Raw genomic sequence first — 26525 nt, 5'->3', positions numbered from 1 at the left:
CAACTTACTGCCAAATCCCTGGGTTGTCCACAAGTTCAAAGATGGAATATCTCGAAGGGTTATTCCATCTTTGGAATATCCATCTTATTTTGTTAGGGGCTGACAGTCGAGTGGATAGCGCTTCGGATTCGTAGTCCTGAGGTTCCGGGTTTGATCCCCGTTGGAGGCGGAAACGAATGGCCAGAGTGTCTTTCACCCTGATGCCCCTGTTACCTAGCAGTAAATAGGTACCTGGGAGTTAGACAGCTTCTACGGGCTGCTTCCTGGAGGAGCTTCTACGGGCTGCTTCCTGGAGGTGTGCAACAAAATGGAGGCCAGGTCGAGGACCGGGCCGCGGGGACGCTAAGCTCCGAAATCATCTCAAGAAAGGGTCGTTATTGTTGAAAAAATAATTTAGTATATATAGCACATAATATAATTTCAGACTAACGTTTTGTATATGTAATTTTTTTGAGTCACGCATGCATAACTGTGCAAAGTGCTAATATGCTAATTTGTATATATACATATGTTTGATGAGCGATGGTTAAAGTCAAAAGAATTACAATTTAATTAATGTTATTGACAAATGATGCTGTGTTGCCAACACTGAAGTAACGGATAACTGCTAAGACTTCGTAATGGCTGCTATTCAGTGGCACAATAATTTTAGATTTAAGTATACAATTATTAATACCATTGTTAATACGGTTATTGGAAGTTGTAATCTTATATGGTGCCCATCCCTCCATACAGACAAGGAGTCACAATAACGTGGCTGAAATATATTGACACACTAGTAAAGCGATGGGACGACGACGTTTCGGTCCGTCCTGGACCATTCTCAAGTCGATTGTGAGAATGGTCCAGGACGGACTGAAACGTCGTCGTCCCTTCACTTTCTAGTGTGTGGTTTGGTTACCCCCCCCCCCCCCCCGTTCCACGTGTATGTGCTCCTTTTTATGATGAAAATATTTATGTGGATCTTTATTTTTGCTGGAACTATCAGACTTGTATACATGAAAATATTAATGAGTTGTAATGAGCAGTTTTAGGACTGGTCTTTCACTTTAAAATTAATATGATAGCCTGATAATCCCTAGTCAGAAATAATAATTCAGAGAGTTTACACATCATGCCTGACGCACAAAGATACTCTTGCACTGAGTTTTTATTAACTTTCTTAATACAAAAGTCTCCAAAATGGGAACATGCTAACTCGTTAGACTTTTCCCAATTTTAATGTTAAATCCCGAAACTGTAGAACTGATCCGGATGTTATACCATCAAAACAAACTTATTATTGTGATAATGTTGCAAAAGATTATTTTTATTTTCACAGGTGGGTATAGGTGTAGACGACGTGTGACTAGTTAGTGAGTCTGCAACCTCCCACAGATCAAGTCAAGCCTCACCCTACTAGCTTTTCCTGGCACGCGTTTACAACCAGGTAAAAAATTACAGCTTTGTAAACAGGGGCAAACAGTTAATGATCAGTGGCCAGTCAACCGTCCCTACCCAGGGGAATAAATCGCTGGTGAGGCGTGGGGGAGCGTGCCACCGCAACGCTACAGGGATATTAGCAGGGTTTCAAGTCACTTTGGACAAGTTTCCTGCCACAGTCTCCGTTCTTGCTTGTAATGATGCATGTTATAGACAGAGAGGACTTGAGCTTGTCCTCTAATAATATTACAGCTGCAGTTAAGCGAGTCGAGTCCCGCTAAAAATGGGAATGAGAAATAGGGACAGAGCATTGTGAATTGACTATGAAGTAGAGTGGACGAAATACGAGATCCGAACAGATCATCAATATATATTTATATACACGGTAAATAAGTAAAATGATTTTAATAATGTCAAAAAAGGTGTTAAAAGTTCGAGGATTGAAAGCTTTGTGGAAAAAAATAATTCTTATGACGTATAGAAAACTTCTAATAACTCTACAGAAAACACGTCTTCGATTCCAGATTTTTAGAAACTCTCAGGATGTCGCTATAGATAATGATACTTCTTAAAGTGTGGCACTGGGGCCGACCTGACTTACCTGTGGCACTTATCCCAATTTTGTCGTCTTGGAAAACTGGATCACCTCAAGCATCTGGCCTCCTACTTTGGACAGACAGACAATCAGAATTTTGTGTTTAGACACAGATACGGGATTCCATATACTCTAAATTTTAACACTAACAAGTGTGCACAACTTGTGGTCCCTGGATGGTAGTCAAGGAAAACCATTTAAATCTAAATTTTGGCAGGATCATTCCAGTTAAATATTGTTCTGAAAAATACTAATTAAATCTAAATTTTGGCAGGATCATTCCAGTTAAATATTGTTCTGAAAAATACTAATTTAGTCTGTAAAAAGTTCAAAACATTATATATATAATGTGAACTCGTACTGAAATCTTTTCACTAACGCAGAAACAGTATAAAAACAAACTTTAGTGGAGGAACGACGACGCAACATTTTTATCGTCTAGGCCAGAGAGAATAATGACACATTGTCCTGGCTCCACCCCACATTGTCCTGACTCCACTCCACATTGTCCTGGCTCCACCCCACATTGTCCTGGCTCCATTCCACATTGTCCTGGCTCCACCCCACATTGTCCTGGCTCCACCCCACATTGTCCTGGCTCCACTCCACATTGTCCTGGCTCCACCCCACATTGTCCTGGCTCCACTCCACATTGTCCTGGCTCCAGCCCACATTGTCCTGGCTCCACTCCACATTGTCCTGGCTCCACTCCACATTGTCCTGGCTCCACCACACATTGTCCTGACTCCACCCCACATTGTCCTGGCTCCACCCCACATTGTCCTGGCTCCACTCCACATTGTCCTGGCTCCACCCCACATTGTCCTGGCTCCACCCCACATTGTCCTGACTCCACCACACACTGTCCTGACTCCACTCCACATTGTCCTGGCTCCACCCCACATTGTCCTGGCCCCACCCCACATTGTCCTGGCTCCACCCCACATTGTCCTGGCTCCACCCCACATTGTCCTGGCTCCACCCCACATTGTCCTGACTCCACCCCACATTGTCCTGACTCCACCACACATTGTCCTGGCTCCACCACACATTGTCCTGACTCCACCACACATTGTCCTGGCTCCACCACACATTGTCCTGGCTCCACCCCACATTGTCCTGACACCACCACACATTGTCCTGACTCCACCACACATTGTCCTGACTCCACTGCACATTGTCCTGACTCCACCCCACATTGTCCTGACTCCACCCCACATTGTCCTGGCTCCACCACACATTGTCCTGACTCCACCACACATTGTCCTGGCTCCACCCCACATTGTCCTGGCTCCACCCCACATTGTCTTGGCTCCACCACACATTGTCCTGGCCCCACCCCACTTTGTCCTGGCTCCACCCCACATTGTCCTGGCCACACCCCACATTGTCCTGGCTCCACCCCACATTGTCCTGACTCCACCACACATTGTCCTGACTCCACTCCACATTGTCCTGACTCCACCCCACATTGTCCTGGCTCCACCACACATTGTCCTGACTCCACCACACATTGTCCTGACTCCACCCCACATTGTCCTGCCTCCACCACACATTGTCCTGTCCCCACCCCACATTGTCCTGGCTCCACCCCACATTGTCCTGGCTCCACCCCACATTGTCCTGGCCCCACCCCACATTGTCCTGGCTCCACCCCACATTGTCCTGGCTCCACCACACATTGTCCTGGCTCCACCCCACATTGTCCTGACTCCACCCCACATTGTCCTGGCTCCACCCCACATTGTCCTGTCTCCACCCCACATTGTCCTGACTCCACCCCACATTGTCCTGACTCCACCCCACATTGTCCTGGCTCCACCACACATTGTCCTGGCTCCACCACACATTGTCCTGGCTCCACCCCACATTGTCCTGACTCCACCCCACATTGTCCTGGCTCCACCACACATTGTCCTGGCTCCACCACACATTGTCCTGGCTCCACCACACATTGTCCTGGCTCCACCACACATTGTCCTGACTCCACCCCCCATTGTCCTGGCTCCACCCCACATTGTCCTGGCTCCACCCCACATTGTCCTGGCTCCACCCCACATTGTCCTGGCTCCACCCCACATTGTCCTGGCCCCACCCCACATTGTCTAGACGTCCAGAACCACAGACAATGTTCGATTAATGTGAGTCCATGGCATGAGTGTCTAACGACAGTTAGTATAGGCGTATCTATGAAAAGAAAGTATTAAAAAAACGTGCACAAAAGATTGAGTACAATCACAAGATTGAGCAGTAAATAGGTACATGGGAGTTAGTCAGCTGTCACGGGCTGCTTCCTGGGGGTGGAGGCCTGGTCGAGGACCGGGCCGCGGGGACACTAAGCCCCGAAATCATCTCAAGATAACTCAAGATAACAATACAAAATATGATTTCAAAACATTTAGACTTCGCGGAATATTTAAAACTAATGAGACTACTCTTGCCAACAGCATTACTGAAATAAATAATATTCCACAAAACTTCCGGATGAAACTAGCAATTAGTGCGTGGACCTGAGCCTTCCAGATATGATAGAAGCGTCAGAATAAGCCACAGGTATGTTCCAGGCGTCAGAGAATCGTTAGAACGAGCCATAGGTAAGTGTGTGTGTGAGAGGCGTCAGAGTGATCGATAGGTAAGTCCCAGGTGTGTGAGAACCGTCAGAGTGAGCCATAGGTAAGTCCCAGGTGTGTGAGAAGCGTCAGAGTGAGCCATAGGTACGTCCCAGGTGTGTGAGAAGCGTCAGAGTGAGCCATAGGTAAGTCCCAGGTGTGTGAGAAGCGTCAGAGTGAGCCATAGGTAAGTCCCAGGTGTGTGAGAAGCGTCAGAGTGAGCCATAAGTATGTCCCAGGTGTGTGAGAACCGTCAGATTGAATCACATGTATGCTCTAGGCAAGTGGGAAACGTCAGAACAACCTAGCTATGATCCAGGTGTGCGAAAAGCGTCCAAACGAGTCAGGTGTGTTCCAGGTGCAGAAGATGAGTCCTGGCAAGTGCCAGCAAGGGACGGCGAGGGATTTTTCCTTGTCTTCTGAATAATGTCCTTGTTTTCTCTCGCTCCTGACGACTGTCAACAGATCAGGTTTGTTTGTCAAGTATTGCGGCGTTCGTCTTTAATGCGAGCGCGCGTGCGCCAGCCTGGCAATGATATAAATCGTTACGAAGAGTCATTCGTTACACCTACGAACAACAACTTAGAATTTTCTTGTTTTTAGAAATGACTAGAAAGAGTTATTAAATACATTATTTAAAAGACCCATAATAAATATTATTAATGTCAATCGTAAGTTATTTTCTCTCCTCGCTGCCAGAGGTTCACTCTCTCCTCGCTGCCAGAAATTCACTTTCTCTTTTCGCTTCCAGAGGTTCACTTTCCTCGCTGCCAGAGGTTCACTTTCCTCGCTGCCAGAGGTTCACTTTCTCTCCTCGCTGCCAGAGGTTCACTTTCTCTCCTCGCTGCCAGAGGTTCACTTTCTCTCCTCGCTGCCAGAGGTTCATTTTCTCTCCTCGCTGCCTGAGGGTCACTTTCCTCGCTGCCAGAGGTTCACTTTCCTCGCTGCCAGAGGTTCACTTTCCTCGCTGCCAGAGGTTCACTTTCCTCGCTGCCAGAGGTTCACTTTCCTCGCTGCCAGAGGTTCACTTTCCTCGCTGCCAGAGGTTAACTTTCCTCGCTGCCAGAGGTTCACTTTCCTCGCTGCCAGAGGTTCACTTTCCTCGCTGCCAGAGGTTCACTTTCCTCGCTGCCAGAGGTTCACTTTCCTCGCTGCCAGAGGTTCACTTTCCTCGCTGCCAGAGGCTCACTTTCCTCGCTGCCAGAGGTTCACTTTCCTCGCTGCCAGAGGTTCACTTTCCTCGCTGCCAGAGGTTCACTTTCCTCGCTGCCAGAGGTTCACTTTCCTCGCTGCCAGAGGTTAACTTTCCTTGCTGCCAGAGGTTCACTGCCTCTGGCAGGGTATACAACGTCAGCAGGAATGAAAATGATTGCTTTGTTGACAGGAACTGTCATTAGCTTTCTGTATGAAATGTTTGTTCCGTTTCCTCGGCGGCTGCAACTCCACCAAGGAATTGAAACCAAGAAAAATATATTACACGCCATTCGTTGTATGTGAATTAAAATTTATATGTAATTACATTATATATATATATATATATATATATATATATATATATATATATATATATATATATGTTGACACCTGTAATTACATTATATATATTATATATATTTAATATAATATATATTTGCATATATTTCATGTCTTCTAATATATCTGGGTTTAAATTTATTTTTAACAAATAAAAGAGTGCGAAGAATATTGATTTAATTTGAAAATAAATTTACTTCCATAACCCCTCCATTATAGGGACATCTATATATATATATATATAACTCCCTTCATTATAGGGACTATAGGGCAATAAGGTCTCCGTTCTTCATGGAATAACTTATGGCTTTAGTTACCAATCTCTGGGTGTAATACAGGGATTAGCTTCACTATTTACGGAAATGTTGTGTGATTATCTTGCAGAACACTGCTTCAGCTCCTGTGTCCCGCCTTCACAACTGTCTATCGTTTAATATAATGACTATAAATTGCCATACTTACTTTTTAAATGTATGTTGACACCTGTTGCACTCACCTTGTGGACTTGCGGGAGTCGAGATCCAGATTTTGAGTTCCTCATTTCAACCCTCAGTTTGGTGCACAAGTTCTCTTACCATCTTCTTGTTTTTTAGCAGAATTTGCTGTTCCTAAACAATTACTGGTATAAAAGCCTTCCTCTATCAAAAATTTACTAATCTATTCCTTTACCAACACCTTTGATAGAATGCATGTAACGGCTAATGTTTATCTCGTAGTTAGTTAAGTTCATTTATTATGCACCCCATACCCATCTTGTGGGCGGTAGTGGAAAGGGTCACAGAGGCACATAATGGGCTCAGGGACTGAACCCCACAATTCATTTAGCTCGTAAAGGGGGAAAAGGGTCACTCGCTGAAGATCTGTATGGCTTCTTCAACAACGACCATCAGATAATGGAAGACTGATTATATTTTATGTGCTTTATTGAGGTGGATGGAGGAATAAGGAGAGATACGGGGAGGATGGTCGAGGGAAAGGAAGAATAAGGGACTGTGGAGATGGATGGAGGTAATGGAAAGGGAGGATGGATGTTGAAGTTAGATTGGCGAGAGCAATGGATGCTCATTAATTTGGGAAGAGGAATAAGGTAGATAAAAAGGGAGATGGATGAGATAATGGGGTAGAACAAATTGGTAGAGGACTAGGATTGAAGAATGAGACAGAGGGATGGGGTGGAAAGTAATAGAGGGATGGATGTAAGAGATATAGAATAAGATGCAAGAGATTATAGAGGCAAGACATCGGAACCATCCTCATCACTACACAACAGAAACGCGAAACAATAAAGGCCTCGCCCTTCCCTCGCCCGTCTCATACATTATTCCTCACATCTAGAGAGTTGCATGAAAATTGCAACAGAACAAGTCAGACCGGGTGAAATATTTAGCTGCAGTAAAACCTGGTGAGGGTGGAGCGTGAGATATGGCTCTTCTCACCCGCTCTCTGGGCACCTCCCTGGTGAGGGCCAGAGCGTGAGATATGGCTCTTCTCACCCGCTCTCTGGGCACTTCCCTGGTGAGGGTGGAGCGTGAGATATGGCTCTTCTCACCCGCTCTCTGGGCACCTCCCTGGTGTGGGCAAGAGCGTGAGATATGGCTCTTCTCACCCGCTCGCTGGGCACTTCCCTGGTGTGGGCCAGAACGTGAGATATGGCTCTTCTCACCCGCTCTCTGGGCACTTCCCTGGTGAGGGCCAGAGCGTGAGATATGGCTCTTCTCACCCGCTCTCTGGGCACTTCCCTGGTGAGGGCCAGAACGTGAGATATGGCTCTTCTCACCCGCTCTCTGGGCACTTCCCTGGTGTGGGCCAGAACGTGAGATATGGCTCTTCTCACCCGCTCTCTGGGCACTTCCCTGGTGTGGGCCAGAGCGTGAGATATGGCTCTTCTCACCCGCTCTCTGGGCACTTCCCTGTGTGGGCCAGAGCGTGAGATATGGCTCGTCACACTCGCTCTATGGGAACCTTCCTGGCGAGGATGGAAGCGTGAGACATAAAACCCGCGTTTACTTAAGTGACGTCTTGCCTGGAGGAAGCGAGCTTAAAAAGTGTTTAGTCTAATTCAGTGAGAAGTTGTTACCAGAGCGAGTAGCTCCTGTGTATTTACTTAGCGGTCTTAAGACTAAGTGGTCTTATAACTAATTATATTATATATCAAAATAGGAAGTGAAAGGAGCCAACGTAAATTTAAAAAGAAAGTTCGTGACTTAGTTCTTAGAGAAAAGAGAAGAAATGCGAAAACTAAAGATTGTAAATTCATTCTTCAAATTATTATTACACGTTTGAAATATTTTATTCTTAAGACAACATATTTTTAAACATCTGAACATCCTGTTACTATATCATGGTGGTACAGGTGCCACCAAGGTCTCAACACTTGCCATCTCTTGCACCTGGAGAGTCGTGTTATATCACCTCACTCTACTGCTACGTTTGAGCCCTATTTTTTATGAAGTCTTACTGAAATATTTATTAAAACAACATAAGGGCGTTATAATGTATTATAAAACACCCGTCCTGCATGTTCTCAGACACTACAGGTCATTAATAAATGTAACGAGTCCTTGTGTGGCAGTGCACAGTAGAAAGTTGTTTTCACATATCTATACATTAAAACATTGATTGTAACCATGATATATATGTGCATCAGCCTACAGTTTAGACCTATTGTCTTATGTATGACCCTCTGTCCTGCGTGACAGTGAATACCAGCATTATCCTCACTTTAATAAGACTATCAAAATCCTCAGATTAGGCAAAATTGTAATTAATTTTCTCAATAAAGATGTTAATAATAATAATAAGTTCTGAGAGTAGAGAGGCAGAGCAGAGAAGATCTAGAAAAATCCAGTGTTGTAACAGAGGCCACTAAATCACTATTAGTTTTATTCCAAAAGTGTGACTAATTTGAGAAACCCCGACTGGGCTCAATGAGCATTCATTTTTAGGGCCAAATCGTGTGTGAGAATTTTGTCACAAGTCATCTGCGTTGTCTCCATGATTAAGAAGCGTTGTGGTAACCATTTGCGAAATTGATCAGCGTAAAGGCTCTTCTGATCTCTCAAAACAACCACATGAGGCACGACTTCATAGCATCATATTTATAGCCCAGCAAGTAACTCAACCTCTCTGAGCTCCTGTCTATACAATTAGGGCAATGCACACATGCCCACACAGACTCACCAAGGGTAATGTGTCCTCACATGGTTGTAAGCACTCTAGCCGAGCCCCGATCGTCCCCCATCGCGCAGAGATCTTCCCCGGAGTATAGGGTGATATGTAATGACGGACGGGGTACAGTGTAGACATTAGTTATATAGGTAAGAAGGTATATTTGTTAGGTTCCAACGGGTTGTCATAGCCAGGGGGTGGTAATGGGGGACGAGCTCCCATGACCTATAAAATGCTCCTATATGGCGTGCGTCTCCAATAGCCTCTGACAACCAAGTCCAACTCCTGGCCTGCACGGGTGGCTTAGTCTTTAAGTCCGGCGGAACTGCTTTTACCGACAGGAGAAGGGGCGAGGGTGTGCCTCTGGCGCCTTAAAACCGCGATAGCCTGGGAAGGCAGCCCATCTAGGGGAAGGAAAACCTTGATTTTAAACCTCCGCTGCCTTGCCGCCATACCCCTTTTTTGGGAAAGGCTTCAGGAGTCAACCTCAAGGAAAAATCCGGAGTTGGAGCCCCTAAGGCTCCACTCCCCTAAGGCCCTAAGTTGTTGACGTCGACCTCGTTCTGGCAGCTCCTGCGACGTTGCTGGAACCATGTGTATTGGCATTTGCCTTTCTATTGGATAATTTCAGCAACGTGGAGAGAGGGGACCTGCTGCATGGGTAACAGCTTCTCCTCCATATCTACCTACCCAGGCTTTGCTCCCTGTCAGGGCGCAACTCCATAGTCTTCCGAGACTGCAGGATGCCTACTACTACTATATTTGTTAGCTAAATTTAGTAGTAATTTCTTTATCTTTATTCAGTGAAGAAAAGGAGACTTTTATTGATTGTCAGAATTTAGAGATACCCATTGTTGATGTGACGACTTATACTGAATTTTGTAACTAGTTCACCAAGATTGTAACTTGCTTAGCTAAATGAATTGTGGGATTCAGTCCCTGAGCCCATTATGTGCCTCTGTAACCCTTTCCACTACCGCCCACAAGATGGGTATGAGGTGCATAATAAATGAACTAAACTAACTAAAAAACTTTCGTAAGTGGTTGGACAAATGATTGAAGAGTCCTGGTCGTGGCTGTTTTTTGTTTAATCATATATATTTATAGTTTCCAAAGTGTAGTAGTATGTAGAATGCCTAAAATATAATTGTTTTGTGTGTTAATTCTGAATTAAATACGCACGATCTCACTAACACATACTCTTAGACGCACGATCTCACTAACACATACTCTTAGACGCACGATCTCACTAACACATACTCTTAGACGCACGATCTCGCTAACACATACTCTTAGACGCATGATCTCACTAACACATACTCTTAGACGCACGATCTCGCTAACACATACTCTTAGACGCACGATCTCACTAACACATACTCTTAGACGCACGATCTCACTAACACATACTCTTAGACGCACGATCTCACTAACACATACTCTTAGACGCCTGAGTTTACATTTGCAACAGTTGGATTTAAACTAATTTTCAGAGTTTACGTTAATCATCCGTGGGATGATTAACGTAAGGAGAGATCTTGTTGAAGGAAACCCATATATATATATGTCAGCTGATGGCTGGGTATAATTATGCTCTTAAGATCTAAGTTTACCGCAGAGCTTGAGTGCGTACAGTGCACGCAACAACAGTGAGTGTTGTAGTATACAGCAACAGAGCGCAAGTGTACGTGTGTCGCTACTAGCAAGAACTGAACTTGAGTGGAAATGTGTCGTTGCACGCAACATTCATAACAAGAATACCTCGTGAGGAAACACAAAATATATATATTCTCAATACCTCAATGAGTCTGGTGTTGACAACGGCTTTCATCGACCGAAACGTTCATCTCCCTTTCCCTTTTCTCTGTGGATTTTTACCCCCCACTTCGGCTGGACGGTAGAGTGGAATGACGGTCTCACTTCATGCAGGTCGGCGTTCAATCCCCGACCGTCCAAGTGGTTGGGCAATATTCCTTCCTCCCGTCCCATCCCAAATCCTTATCTTGACCCCTTCCCAGTGCTATACAGTCGTAATGGCTTCGCGCTTTTTCCCTAATAGCTCGTTCCCTCCCTCTGTGGATTTTCCGCATTCTCAGTACCATGTAGGAAATTTTTGGAAGTATTTGTAAACTTGTGCTTGTTTAAATAAGTGTATATCTTAAAATGCCCACAAGGGCAAAATACAAATATTTGGGCTCAAAACTATTAATTGGATGTTTCAACTAACATATTTGAATGTAAATGTTAATCCACTCCATCAGATCACGTCAGGGATTAGAGAATGATTGAATCAAAATTCATGGCCAAATGAAATTCCAACATTTTAATCTATGAACGGAAAACAAATCATTTTGTATTTATTTATACTCATTGTTAACTATATATATCGACGAGCCGATCCAACAGTTGACCGACACATAATTCAACTGACGTCTGACACATGAATAGACTCAAATAATATTTGTTTTGTACAACAGAAATTTTGCTTTAACAGTAATAATTCTCCTATCTCTCAATTTATTCTTTACCTACTCTTCACAGCAAGTCTTCGTCACCCACATTGAACAATATTCTAAGTCTTCACTACCCCAAAACTTGCCTCGCCACCCAGCTTTTACCTTATCATACATCTTTGCTACCCATCATTTGGTTTGTATTAAACATTCAAGGTTAAATGTTTGCCCTTGATCACCTAGCAGCAATTGAGGATACAGATGTAAGCTGATTGGAGAGTCGCGTTCTGAGTGTAAACTAGTAGAACGTAAGTCAAGAAACTGCAGATGGCCTATTGTTCTGCACGTGGCACTTCCTATTTATATCCACCTACACTCATTCATATACGTCTAACCTAAGCTTCAACCAATCAAAGATTCCTATGCCTATTATGATCCAGTAATATGGATCCAGTGATCCAGTAGTATGATCCACAATCGGTTTGAGAATGGTCCAGGACGGACCGAAACGTCGTTGTCCCTTCACCTTCTAGTGTGTGGTCTGGTCTACATACTTCAGCCACGTTATTGTGACTCGTCGTCTGCACATGATCCAGTAATTTGTTCCACAAATCCACAACCCAGTTACCAAACCAGTATTTACCCAGGTATTTCCTAAATCTGAACTTATCTTCATTTAAAGCCTTATCAATAGCTTCCTTGTTATGCCCATTCATCCACTTATACACTTCAATCATGTCACGTTAAGGTTTTTCCAACATCTCTTCATACGGAAGCTTTCTAATTTGCGGGATTAACTTTGTCATCCTAACTGACGTGTTCTAGTGAATTATGTCCATTCTTTAGTGTGGCGACCGAAACTGAACTGCATAATCTAAATGGGACCTAAAAACAATACGTTAATAAACCCAGCCGACTTATTGCTAACTCTTCTATAAATAAATCTATGGGAAAGAAAAGCTCTCAGCCTGCTAACAAGAGTGTACAAATCCACAAGGGCCGGGACAAGGATTCAAACTTGCATCCGAGAGCATCCCAGACGCTGCCGTAATCGACTGAGCTACGACATGGTCAAAAGGAGTTGAAACCGAAGTTCTACTGAATGTACTGGATCCTGCAGCCTCTCCGAGGCACAAACCAGTGTTAGTGTAACAAGAATGTGAAGTTTTCTACGTCCATCTAGTTCCACCCGCTCCTCCCCAGAACTAGTTGTTAAATAAGCACTTTACCTTGACTCTTCTGATCCAACACTTGTCCACACGTGCCACACTCCTGAAAAAATATTTTTTACATATATTAAGGGCAAGTATAAGTAATTATTAAAATAAGGTACCAAACCGGGAAGGCTATGTAGCACCAGGGTAAGTATAAAGTTTATTTCAAATACAATCGAGTAGGAAAATACAATTATGAATTTCAAGAACACTGGAACCAATCACTGGAAAAGGTGAAATTGCAATGGAGATTAATTACAGATTGTATCAACAATAGCGAGTAGGCAAGACTGATAAGACTGCAATAGCCTAACGGAATACACTTTTTGTCTCTGACTCATGAGGCTATGGTTAAGCATCAATGTTCTTTTAAAGTTACATAGAAACACATTATCTTATTAGGGTCTTCCACTAAAAACAAACCTTTAGCTAACCTTAGATAAACATACTGTGTATTATTAATTTATTTAGCTGTTTATTGGCCTAAATTATATAAATAACATGCTTAAAACCTCTTAAGTACGGTATATGGTCTCTGAGCACCAAACCAACGTTAGAAGCCTAGTGATTACATTGTCAAAAATTACCATTTACAGGTGAAACCATTTCATATCGCAGAGTAAACAAGATGGAAACAATTATCTTCCACATTTATTTGCACAATTGCCATCCTGATATGACCACTCCATCGCCCCAGTCGTTAACACACTAAGTGCAGGCGATGAGTCACAATAACGTGGCTGAAGTAGTTTGACCAGACCACACACTAGCAGGTGAAGGGATGACGACGTTTCGGTCCGTCCTGGACCATTCTCAAGTCGACTTGAGAATGGTCCAGGATCGAAATGTCGTCGTCAACACACTAAACAATCTAGGGTGGCTTGTTGCTAAACATTACAAGTCACCTTTACCTTAGCTACAAGACACGTTGTGCATATTATCAAACTACCTTTAATGTCATAATGCAGCAGTTTGCGCGCTCAAAATACAGATAGACAAACTCCTCAGGAACCGTAGGGGAACCTTTGACAAGCCGCCGGCTTCCTGTTGCCGTAGAGGGCACTGTGTTGGATATTTCCAACACCGAATACAACACTGTTGTATTCTCATTACTTATTACTAACTCTACTAATTATTGTAGTAAGTAAAATTAACAACACGTAGAATTCTCACGTACTAATAATTTCATCTGTGCAGTAGGCTAGAATTCTCACGTCACCCGACGCCAGTATTGCGTCAGATTTCATTACAATAAACACATTATATCCAATGTATCGGAGAATTAAATTCGATTCTCTATCACTAAGGCATTCTGTATGATAATTAATTACAGATGAATTGACCTCCAACTAAAAGCCGAATAGAGCGTTGGAGTCATAGCAATTATCTAGTAATAAAAGTTAACGTCACCAGTGAATGCCATGGGGAGACATTAATTCCTCTCCCTTATATATTTACTATCTCTAAATTGGCAAATAATAATATTTCCCTCTTCTAAATAATAAACCCGTCCAGTCTTCAACATTTCAAGCATAAATGCGAGAAATATTAATGTTCGTGACAATAATTTGTTTAATGAACGCGGGACGCGGCGTGGGGTAGAGGAGGCTTGCCAGTACACGTGGAGAGCAGCTCTGAGGCAGACCTACTCGTACCGTACTCACGAGGAGACGCCATTGCCCAGACATCAGGATAGACGTTATCCATCCTCAGATGAAAGTCGCCACTGTGAGGCGTGAATAACCTTGCAGATAATATCTTCAACTGGTGCTGGTGTCATATAAGGAACCTTTTTAACTTGGTTCTTGACTACACGTGACCGGCCAGTGAAGCGTGCCACCATCCAGGATAGGCTAAGCCAGAGCCTGGGGACGCGAATTTCGGCAATCTTAAAACTTATACAGTGCCCATATTAGCTAAGTATATTCTCTTTATTTGATGCATCTTGTAAAGTGTTTTGTAGTAGCTGGGTGATTGACCGTTACGACGCATGATAACATCAAACAACAGGTTATTAAATTTATCACCTGTAATTCTTAAATTCTTGAATATAGAGATTCAGTAGTTTAATTAGTTGCTACTGTAAATATTTGTCTTACAGCACGTGAGAAGAATTCTCCCTGCCGCCTTCTCCCATGTTAATCCATCCCATTCGTCAGCCAGCCGAGTCCAGGGAATTAGAGGAAGTGTCGTGGCTTACATAAAGGAATCGTCTTTAAGCTAAGATTCTTTGTATTCATTCATGAACTTCTTGAAATTACTTACATGCAGAATTTCTTAGGATTAACATGTGTTTATTGTGACTCCCATTACTATACTTATAATCTATGTTCCCATTCATGGTAATGACATTAGTTTCACTATAATTCATAGGATTAGATTATTATTATTTGGATTAGTGAACGAACCACACTAGTTCCTGGACGTACTTACCTCCAGTAATAACCCCCCAATGTAGGTGTTTGAGGGTTTGGTTCATTTAATTATACAGCCCATTAATTATTTCTATGATCATATTCTCTAGTATTTTATCCATAGTTACTGGTTCATCTAGGAATTATCTAATGATCAGAAATTCTCAGTTTCCCTCTTTACTATAAAAGCGGGTGGTCCTTCGTAATTTAATTTACTACATTAATATTTAAATAATCAGATTCAAGCCCCAAATGTCCCACACTATGGAGAAATGATGGCCCTCTGGTAAATTTAAGTCAATATTACCTAGGAGTTATGATGTACCAGCCATTAAACATCTGGGACTCACAGTTAATATGAAAACAATCCTTAAGAATAGTTAAACGAATCTTTGACTTAAACGAACAACATTGAATATTCAACTGTACGAGTCTCTGTTGTGGTCCCATCTGGCCTACTGTGTCCTAATATGGAAACCTCACTTCAAAAAGATATCAATGATTTTCCGCTTTGGAGAAAGTTCAAGACAGCAACAACAATCATGCCAGAACTTGTTCAACTGTCACTACCACGAATCTTTGAAGGACTAACACTATGTTTAAATTGTTATAGATTTTGATAGATTAGCCTATAAATTTTCCTAGAAATTACCTCCTTAATATTATCTGTTAGATTAAGGCCCTGCCCGAAGCGCTATGCGTACTAGTGGCTTTACAAGAATGTAAACACATCATGCCATGTACTCTCAGAAACCCAATGTAACTTCTTATAGATATATAAATAAATAAATAACAGCTGAGGCCTTTGTAATACTATTTTAATGCATTGCTTTATACTTTGTAAAGTCTTTTAGAGAAGTGCTTTGTATTTATAACCTCCAACTTTGTCAGTATTACAAATTTAAAAAAAAAATTATAATACTGACCAAATTGGAGGCTATTAATACAGACCACTTCTGTAAAATGCCATATTTGACACAGACAGGCTGGACAAAAGCTTCAAGCTCAACAAGCCACAATGTAACACAGAAAATAGATGTGTTGTTCCTCCCATAGGGGGATTAACCCATGAACCCGCTCAACCACTCAAGTCGTAAATGCCGAGTCATTCCTTTTGTTCACAATATACACAAGACAAATCCTCAATAAAATAAGGGGGGGGGGAGTAGGAAGGCTGACCTTTGACAAGGCGCCGCCGTCCTGTCCCCGTCGAGGCCACTGTAGATGGTGGCCCTTAGGTCAATTCATCATACGAGCCCTTTTCCTTCCATCATTCTGAATCATGCTCATCGTACTAACCAGCACCCCCCTAATCCCCCCCCCCACCACCACCACCATCTTCACACAATCTGTGGCCAAAATTTCTCGTTTCATTCAGATTTTCATCAAAATATGTCGAAGATTTCTCTTTAGGTTGTTTTAAGGGGCCTGACAGCCGAGTGGACAGCCCTTCGGATTCGTAATCCTGAGGTTCCGGGTTCGATCCCCGGTGGAGGCTGAAATAAATGGGCACTTTCTTTCACCCTGATGAACCTGTTCACCTATCAGTAAATAAGTACCTGGGAGTTAGACAGCTGCTACGGGCTGCTTCCTGGGGATGTATAACAAAAAGAAGGCCTGGTCGAGGACCGGGCCGCGGGGACGCTAGGCTCCGAAATCATCTCAAGATTGATGGCTAGCTACTGGCATGGCTATTAAGGCCACCACAAGCGCCCTAATGACTTAACTAGCGGGTACACCTATGGCTGCCACCTGACAATCTCCTCTATATTTTGTCTAAATACATAAAATATACAAAATAATAAGGAATAACAACATAAAACATACCCCGAACAATCCTTTCTATATAAAGATATCTGCAACACAAATTTATTTGCACACTGGTAATCAACATGACCCTTGCCAGGCGGTGGCTGGTCGACAACTGAGCCGCACGTTAAGCGGGACTCCCAGACGCGCCACTCACCCTTACTTCACCATAATATCTAAACTGTCAACCTCTAATACAGTTAAGCATCTGACCACCAGAGGCGCTACTGCTCCCCTGTTATTACGCCATCCATATAATGATTGCTCTCATTATTCATTGTTGCAACGTTTCATGCCCGAAACGCTTTGCGTAATAGTGGCTTTAGGCATTGTATGTACTAGCCCTATCTATAAATCCATCACTCTTTGTAAAATCTCTTGTATGTATGTACCTTACCTAAATAAACATTTGATTTGATTTGATTTGAAATGCATTCATGTTCTGTAGTGACAATGTCAGACCTCGAAGGAAGAATTTAAACACCCTTCTGAAGATGTATTATTAAATACGAAAATACTTAAGGAAATTCCTGTTTCAATTCTTCCTTCCTGGTCTGACACTGTCACATTTTTCATCACGTGTTAATTGTCGTGATTTACACGCAGATTTTGTAGTGTATATACGACAACTTCAGGAAAGTAATGAGTAGCGGATTTAGTCTAAACAATAATATATGCGCTTTGTTTTTAGTGCCAAATTATCTGGCAAATATACATTTGGAGATGTAGCCCAATCCTCGCTATCCAACGTGACAGCAGCAAACACTCGCTATCCAACATGCCCCCAGCAAACACTCGCTATCCAACATGCCCCCAGCAAACACTTGCTATCCAACATGCCCCCCAGCAAACACTCGCTATCCAAACATGCCCCCAGCAAACACTCGCTATCCAACATGCCCCCAGCAAACACTCGCTATCCAACATGTCCCCAGCAAACACTCGCTATCCAACATGCCCCCAGCAAACACTCGCTATCCAACATGACCCCAGCAAACACTCGCTATCCAACATGCCCCCAGCAAACACTCGCTATCCAAGGTGACAGCAGCAAACACTTACAATACTATACCAACATCAGCGGACCTTGATATATGCCTAAATGGAAATAAATAATGGGTCATTCCTGAACTCGTTCAAAAAATATGTGCCAAAAAGGAGAAATAAATAAAAAAGGGAACTTGATGGACGAAACATATAGTTTAATGAGCTTTGATAACTAAGCAAACCCTCTGGAGAAGGTATAAATCTATGAACATCATTGATTATGATATATCTTCTTCTTCTTGAGAATAGGTGCAGTTTGCATGAAGGGTTAACCCTCCCGATGACTGCACCAGAAAAGACGTAAGGAGACGCGTTGACGGTTAGGAGGAGAAGACAGTCAAAAGCGGTAGATGTGATGGGCCGTAGAGAGAGGAGAGGCGACGAAAACAGAGGCGGACGTCAGAGGGAGACACCCCGCACCGGGGGGCGGGGCGTCGTGGTCACGGTGGCATCTGACCCACGCACGCCTTAGCAGTGTGCGCAAGACGGGAACTAATACTTCTCCGGAAACTTGTGTATCGGAAAGCGCAAGCAGTACGCTTCCCAAATCACCCGCAGGTCAGCAGGCAGCCGGCCACCAGGCAGCGCCCTCGACTGAGACATCCTATCCGGCACCCTATACACAAACTCCTTCACTCGCGACACCCAGACAGTGGACGAGCACCATGGAATCGGAAGCACCCGGGCATCTCGATAAGGGCCCAACTCCGGACCCTCACAGGGCACGACCCCAGCAGACGGGACTAGGCAACCCCCAGACCGGAGCAAGGAAGGAGGGGATACAGCAGGAGATGCAGGCGCGGCACCGACCCCACCACCGGGCACAGGAGCCGAGGCCCCCCGGCGCACATCTTTCCGCGACATCACGACAAGGTCCCGATCATCAGGGACAACCCCCCACTGTGGAGATCCAACAGCAGGAGACGCAGGAGGAGAGGCACAGGTAGCAACTTCGGAGCCCATCACAGCACCATCATCCTCGGCGGGGGGCGCCAGATCACCATACTCCCCCACCTCCTCCCAAGGTACACCACGAAGGGGAGACACACTCCGAGCTCGCCGCAAACGCTTCGAGACAGGTCGCACCACACCACGCCCACCAGGCCCCGCCGCAGGCACGGCCACCATCTTCACATCCACACAGGCCACACCCGCACCGTCCGAAGAGTCCACAGAGGCCACATCACCCACACTGTCCACATCATCCAGGGAAACAGCCTCAGAACACCGATGCGCGCGCTTCTGCAAAGGGATGGAAAGAGCAGAACTACAGTCACCAACACACACAGGCACGGCAGGCACCTCCCCCTGCCGAAGCACCCCCTCTAAAACAGCAGAACCCGCGTTCCCAGGAGCCGGTATCACATTCACAGGCGGGGGCGGGACATGGACCTCCACCGGGACATCCTGCACTACTCGCAGCTCAGGCGACGGCCCGACACCCACACACACCGGCTCAACAACCCCAGGGGCCACAGCAGTCACCAGACGTGTCGCACAGGCCGTAGAATTCGCCTCAACAGGCGGAGCAGAAGACAGGCAATCAGGCGCCTCAGGCACAGCACCTACTCCGTCCTCAGAACCGCCCGAACGTAACAAGGGCGGGAAATCCTCCGCACGAAAAACATGCACCCGACCAGCTGCTCCCACGTCGCACGCTGCAGCCAGATGACCCTCGTGACCACACCGATAACAGGTGCGCGGTTGACCCCGATACTGGCAGCAGAGCGTGTAACCCAACACGGACATCGACGACGGTACACTACACTTCAGCGACATTGTCAGGGTGTGGGAGCCGTCAAGCATACCAACACAGTGCCCGGCAACGACCTTGTTCCAACTAACACTTAACACTGTCCCAAATCGCTCAAAACAGGAGGTTAAAAAGTCGTCCTGAAATTCGAAGGGGGCACCATGCACCGCCACAGACGTTAAGGTGACACTAAGATTCACCACCTTAACTGAGCCAGCTGAATCAGGGAGTGGGTAAACACGCCCCTCACAACGCTCGAGAAACGCCTGAAAGGCAGCCTAGAGGCGGAACTTGACCACAGCACGGTTGCCCTGAAGCAGCTGGATGCCCACCAGGTCCGACAGCTGCACATGAAGCACGTCCACCAGGGCGACACCAACCAATGGATGGTCCACCGGCACCGTAAACGCTAGACCAGCCGACAATGTCCTCTGCACTGGAGGGCGTGACGACCCCATGGCTAAGGCAAACGTCACCCTGTTAGTGGCAAAACCCTTATGATATATGACTGAAAACTCACACCCCAAACTCACAGTCGTGTATAGTCCTGGGGACCATTCAGGCTTGTTCGCATTATGACATATATATATAAAAGGGCACTAAACTCAGCCACCCAGAAAACCCGAAAATATGCCAATTACTGAAAGCGGCGATGGGTCACATTTTACCCCCCCCCCCTCCAGTTTTCAAAATAACCCAAGCATTCCAAATTCAACGCCTGAGCCACATTTTGGAGCCAAATTCTGGCTCTCTGCACGTACTCGCAGTTTGAAACTACGACTTTTTATACCGAAGTTTAATGTTTAATGAGGTTAATTATATAGTTGATTGAGGTTTGGTAGCATGTTCCTTTTGGTAATCTGGCGCCAATTTGACGTTAGATGAGGAAGGAGGAGCACGAGTGTGTGGTGATAGTTGTCGGAGGGCGGAGTGAGGGAGGGGTTACCAGATACATCTGGTCGCCGTTACAATTTACCCTCAAAATCGTTACTAATGTAGTCATTTCATGATCATTTGAGGGTTTATCTAAATATTTACCACTTGTTTCGATATACTTTAAGCGTGAAAACGCCCAAAATTCTTTTAAGACTTTCTTGCAAAGTGGTAGATGGCAACTTACGTCATCGGCGATTGTCAACTCGAGACCAAGCCTTCCAGCAGTTCATTTAGCTCTTAAAACACCTCGAACATATAATTACGTATATTATTCACGCAGTAGCCACACACTGCAACGAATATTAACGTGAAAACTTCACATACAATGGTATAATGTTGAATAGATTACCTGCATGTACTCAGTCATTTTGAATAATTGTGATTTTGTGCTGTTTAACTTTTCTTGATGAATGAACTTTCGTCAGTCATTTGGAAGAGACTAACATTATATGACGTTAGTTTAGGTAAGGGAAGACTTTCATTGAGTTGACAAGACGAGAGTAGGGAGGAGATTCACAAGCACCCACTGGTCTGAACAAGCATCCACTGGTCTGAACAAACACCAACTGATCTGAACAAGCATCCACTGGTCTAAACAAGCACCCATTTTTCTGTGGCTCTCTTTGCTACCTCATTCAACAGTATTCCCACATGTGAAGGGATCCACATGAATCTTACTTTATACCCAGTTTTTTTCTAATTTATTAACATTCTGTCTATACTCTATCATCACAATATTCTGGTATACTGGGCGTCTGCTATTTAAAGACTCTAATGCTCCTCTGCTGTCAATAAGAAGCAAGCATTTTTACCGCATTTGACTACTTCCTGTAGCCTACTTCCTGCTAATACACCTTGGAGTTCAGCCTGCGTTGAAGAGACATTGTCAGTTAAGCGGCGTCCAATAACAGTATCTACAGTGCCGATGTCAGTGTACTCCCTGATCAAGACTCCACATCCTGCCTTCACATCCCTAGCTACTGACCCATCACAATATACATGTAGAGTGTCTTCTGTAGGCAATTTTCTAATTATACAATCATACGTTGCCCTCAGCTCTCCTATTTCATACATTTTTTCTTTTGCAAGGGAGTAATTACTACATCTACATTACAATCCTCCCATGGTGGTGTGAATTGTCTCTTGGGCACAGCAATACACTCTGTAATAACATCATACTTTATAACATTAGAACATAAGGTATTCATATATACTCTCTTCTTCATCATACACTGTTCACTACTTCTCACCTTTTGAACCGAGAGGATTAATTCATTAGCTCCCTCACCTCTCATTAATCTAATGGCAGAGGTTACATTTATCTCTACAATTCTATCCCCAATACTCTGCAGATTCAACTCCATCCTCATTATCTGAATCATAGCATTTCTTGGGCATCTTAAGAAAATTCTCATGGCTTCATTTTGTACCTTCTCCAACTTGCTCATCCTGCCTTTACCAAAACAAGAAATGACAGGTGCAGCATAATCAATAAGAGATCTTACAGTACTCAAGTATACCATTGGTAGCACAGGGACTCCCACTCCCTTTCCACAGCATGCCAAGGCCTTCAGAGGTTGTAATCTCTTCCGACATTGACTCAACAGTCTGTTCATCTCAGCTTCAAGGGTATATCCAACATATATGTCCTAAATATTTATATATATATTAACTCTCTATATATTTTTACCATTTATTTTCAGTATAGTGGGCCTCCGACTTCTACATTCAAACTTAGTTTTGTCTTCATTAACCACCAGTCCCATATGGTGACACAGGTTTCCGAAATTGTCCAACACTGAACCTTTCAAATATCTTTGCCCTGAAACAAAATATCATCGACATATATGATCCGAGTTACCCCATTTGAGTATCTCTCAGATGCTTAGTACATAAATACATTTAATCGCCAGAATCGCACCAAAATATTGTGAATATTAGGGTTTACCCAAAAAGCTGAATAGAAAACCACGACCTAACCTAACCTTCTTAGTGTATGAGTACAAGCAATTTATTGCTTCTTAAATACAATTAGTACTTAACCAATAGCTATTATGATATTACAGTTTTAGAAAACTAATAAAACAAAACTAAAATCTTTCAATGAATTGTAAAGTAACTCCGGATATTTTCGAATTTTGCATAATATCTATTGTTTAATAAAAGTGAAAAAGAAATTCTTTCTATTTAAAACTTGTGTATATAGAATTAAACATGAAAACTTCATTTTTTAAATTCTGAGTGTCTTAACAAGGAGAAAATATGGTGAGGTAGATGTATAGGCACAATTAAGTGTAATTTTGTACAATTCTTAGTAGTCTGAAAATGTACTTATTACACTTAATATTATAAACGGTACTGTCAATTCGGAGGATGCGTTGCAGTAGTCAAACTCATAGGTGTGTATTATAGAGGAAGTATTGACAGATACTGAATGACAATACTGATACTGATTGACAGATATAAACAGATACAAACATGTTATATCTGTTAAGGTTTCTTGTGTGGACCAGTTAGGGGGTCCAACGTGTGAACGGGTATTGGTCTACGGTATGGACATATTAGGGTGAAGGATGTTAACCTCTATGTACATAGTGGACTGTGATGTTTATCAGTAACCTGGCTTTGTAATCACGGTAAAAATAAACTCATTACCAGTAATTGACTGAAATGGGAAATTAATTCATTATGTAATTGTTCACAGACTATTTATATATGATAAATACTAAGTTTTTGGGCTTCTGTGGTCATTCCTTATACTCAAATGTGTACCAAGAGACGAACAGTATATCTCTAAGAGTCTGGGGCCGGATTCAGGAAGGTACTTACGAAGGTTTTTCCTCTTAGCTAAGAACGTTTTCCCTCTTAACGCCTTCGTGGCGGCTACGTCCGTATTCAACTAGCTACCCTAAGTGGAAAAACCTTCGTAAGTTCATTCCGCGATTTAAGTGTGGTTTCGACCACTCTTAGCTTTACGTAAACTGGATATAAGTCATTTTTTCTCTACTACATAACACTGGGATCGATTTATGATATTGGAACATGACCAAAATATTATAGCTGGTGAATCTAGTGAAGAAGAGTCCTTCGTGTTAGTTATATATGCATTCTCTGCTTGAAACTTGAAGTAAAAATGTGTTTGATGATAATATAATTAGTTTTATAATAGCAACATATTATACCCGTAGTTATTAAGTAAATAAACACTGGTGAACATGAAATATGAGAGGTGATGAGCCCTGCCTGATGGGATCATTTGCTATCACCAAATGCCCCTGTTCACCTAGTAGTAAGGGTGTACCTTAGCTATACATACCCATTTCTAATGTATTTAGTTTGGTTTTATTTTGAAATTAAATCTGGGTGAGACATAAAATAAAAATATGCTGCACAAATGATGTTAGGTAAGGAGAAGGGTAAAAATGTCACAAACTTTATTCATTGAATACTTAAAGCTATAATTATGACTATATAGATTATTAAAAAAGAGAGAGGGAAGTAGAGGTCCAAGACCTCTTCCTGATATACAATTTGGGTGTGGAACAAGTAATTATGAAAAGAAGGCACCATGCCGGGAAGGCTATGTAGCAGTAAGGCAGTGAGGTGAGGCAGCTACTTATTTGAGAAATGCTTATTTTATTTACCTTATAAGCTGAGGCAACTTACTTTATTTGAGGAATACTCAGCTGATTCCTCTACATTTAGCATGGAACAAATTTGTGTCCAAGACCTCTTCCTGTTACTCAATTTGGCTGTGTGTAACCAAACTAGAAGTGCTCTACAAATCAAGGGACCCAGAATGTGGAATGACCTCCCGAATCATGTCAAAGGCTGTACCTCTCTCAACCAGTTTAAGAGTTAAACCAAGTAATGCCTAATTAACTCCATGTAACCTAACTTACCTCTTAAATGTCAACCCATGTCTTGCTATTTTTTAAACAACGCTGTTCACCAACATGTGCAATTGCTGATTTATGCTATGTTAACCCCCCTTTTTGTATTTTTTATTCCTTCTTTCAACACAATTTATACCTAATCCCGATTACTAAGTTTTAGTCTGTGTTTTTTCCCCCACACCTTGTCCGAAATGCTATGAGTATTAGTGGCTTTAGGTATTGTATGTACTAGCTCTGTCTATAAATCCAACATTATGTTTGTAAATCAACTGTATGTACTTTTCCTGAATAAAATGTATTTATTATTTATTTTTTAATCAGTAAGTATTAAAAGAAGGCACCAAGCTGGGAAGGCTATGTAGCACCATTGTGTGTAACAATAAACCAAATTTTTTTTTAACAAATAATGCACCTGTATGGTAAAACAAATCCTGTCAGCTGTAAAAATATTGATGCAGTTATTTAAATGAAAAATATAATGAAAGAAATATTACTGGTTTATTTTTATCCTATCTTTTTGTACTGTACAGTATATCCAAGGAAGTGAAAAATTGAGACATAATGCACAATTTAATGAATGATTAGCATGGATTAGCAGTTCAAAAGAAATATGACTATTACATATCAACATGAGATCTTAATGATCCATGGTCAACATGATTTAATAAGGATAATACAGTACTGAATTTGTAATAATACAAACTATAATTTAAAATCTTTATTACTGATTTTTTTTTTATTAAGAAGATTAGGTATACACAGCAATGTACTACTACCCTATTCTATATGGAATATTACAGTGTAGATAAAAAACTAGCTATAAGTTTATCTAATACTCCCATCTCACAGGATGGTTAGACATACTGTACATGGAATCAATTTAGAAAATACCAGCCTCAATACAAAAAACAAATCAACTCTGACTAAACAACTCTAAGCAATTTTCACAAGAGGTAAGCACTGAATCATGGAAACATTATATTATAATTACTCTTACCAGTTTCTACAAGACTCCTCTCAAACAATGTATTTTTAAACATGTTTAGGTATACACAGCAATGTGCTGCTTATCTATTCTGTATAAAGGACCACACAGTGTAGATCAAAAACCGGCTACAAGCTCATCCAACATCCTCACCTCACAGGATGGCCAGTCATACATGGAATTAGGAAAGAACAAAATACTTAATGCTGATCTATTAGCCTCCACTGGCAAAATCTGGGTGCAGCACAAGAATATCTTCCAATATTCCTGAGTGTATGATGTAATTACAGAGCTCAAAATACCTCATACCATTTGGTATGAAGTCACTGATAACAGGACAATCACAGATATAGTGTTGGAGAGTATGTTCTCTCAAGTAGGACTGAAAACAGATGTTTTTTTCCACCAAGAGGGCTATAAACCCATGGAACCGCCTACCCGCTGAAGCCGTAAATGCCAAATTCCAGCTAAAAAATATCATTAAGACAATTGGCGGTCCTTTAACAAGCCGCCGGCTTTCTGTCCTCTTCGAGGCCACCAGATAGTTAGTGGCCCTTGGGTTCTTAGAATTACGTAGGTAAACTCTTAGAATTACGTAGGTAAACAACAAATGTAACATATTTGTTTACTACAATGTCGGTGCTGGCTGTAGAAGTTGAAAAAACATTGTTTTACTTCGAAATATAAAATT

At 42.7% G+C, this 26525-nt stretch overlaps 1 protein-coding gene across 1 annotated transcript in view; it reads right to left on the bottom strand.

The window, feature by feature from the left end:
- Nucleotides 1-1558: 1558 nt before the first annotated feature.
- The window catches only part of LOC138358398 (uncharacterized), a 163328-nt gene continuing 138361 nt past the window's right edge, over nucleotides 1559-26525 (bottom strand). Inside the window, exons 7-9 of the mRNA XM_069316239.1 lie at nucleotides 13016-13052; nucleotides 10528-10809; nucleotides 1559-1699 (exon numbers count right to left, since the gene is read on the bottom strand). Of these exons, the coding sequence (XP_069172340.1) occupies nucleotides 1559-1699; nucleotides 10528-10809; nucleotides 13016-13052 (460 nt within the window). The remainder of the gene's footprint in view (nucleotides 1700-10527; nucleotides 10810-13015; nucleotides 13053-26525) is intronic.

The sequence above is a fragment of the Procambarus clarkii genome, chromosome 83, assembly GCF_040958095.1.
Source record: "Procambarus clarkii isolate CNS0578487 chromosome 83, FALCON_Pclarkii_2.0, whole genome shotgun sequence".
Taxonomy (NCBI): Eukaryota; Metazoa; Arthropoda; class Malacostraca; order Decapoda; family Cambaridae; genus Procambarus; species Procambarus clarkii.
This window is presented reverse-complemented; position numbering and strand designations above follow the sequence as displayed.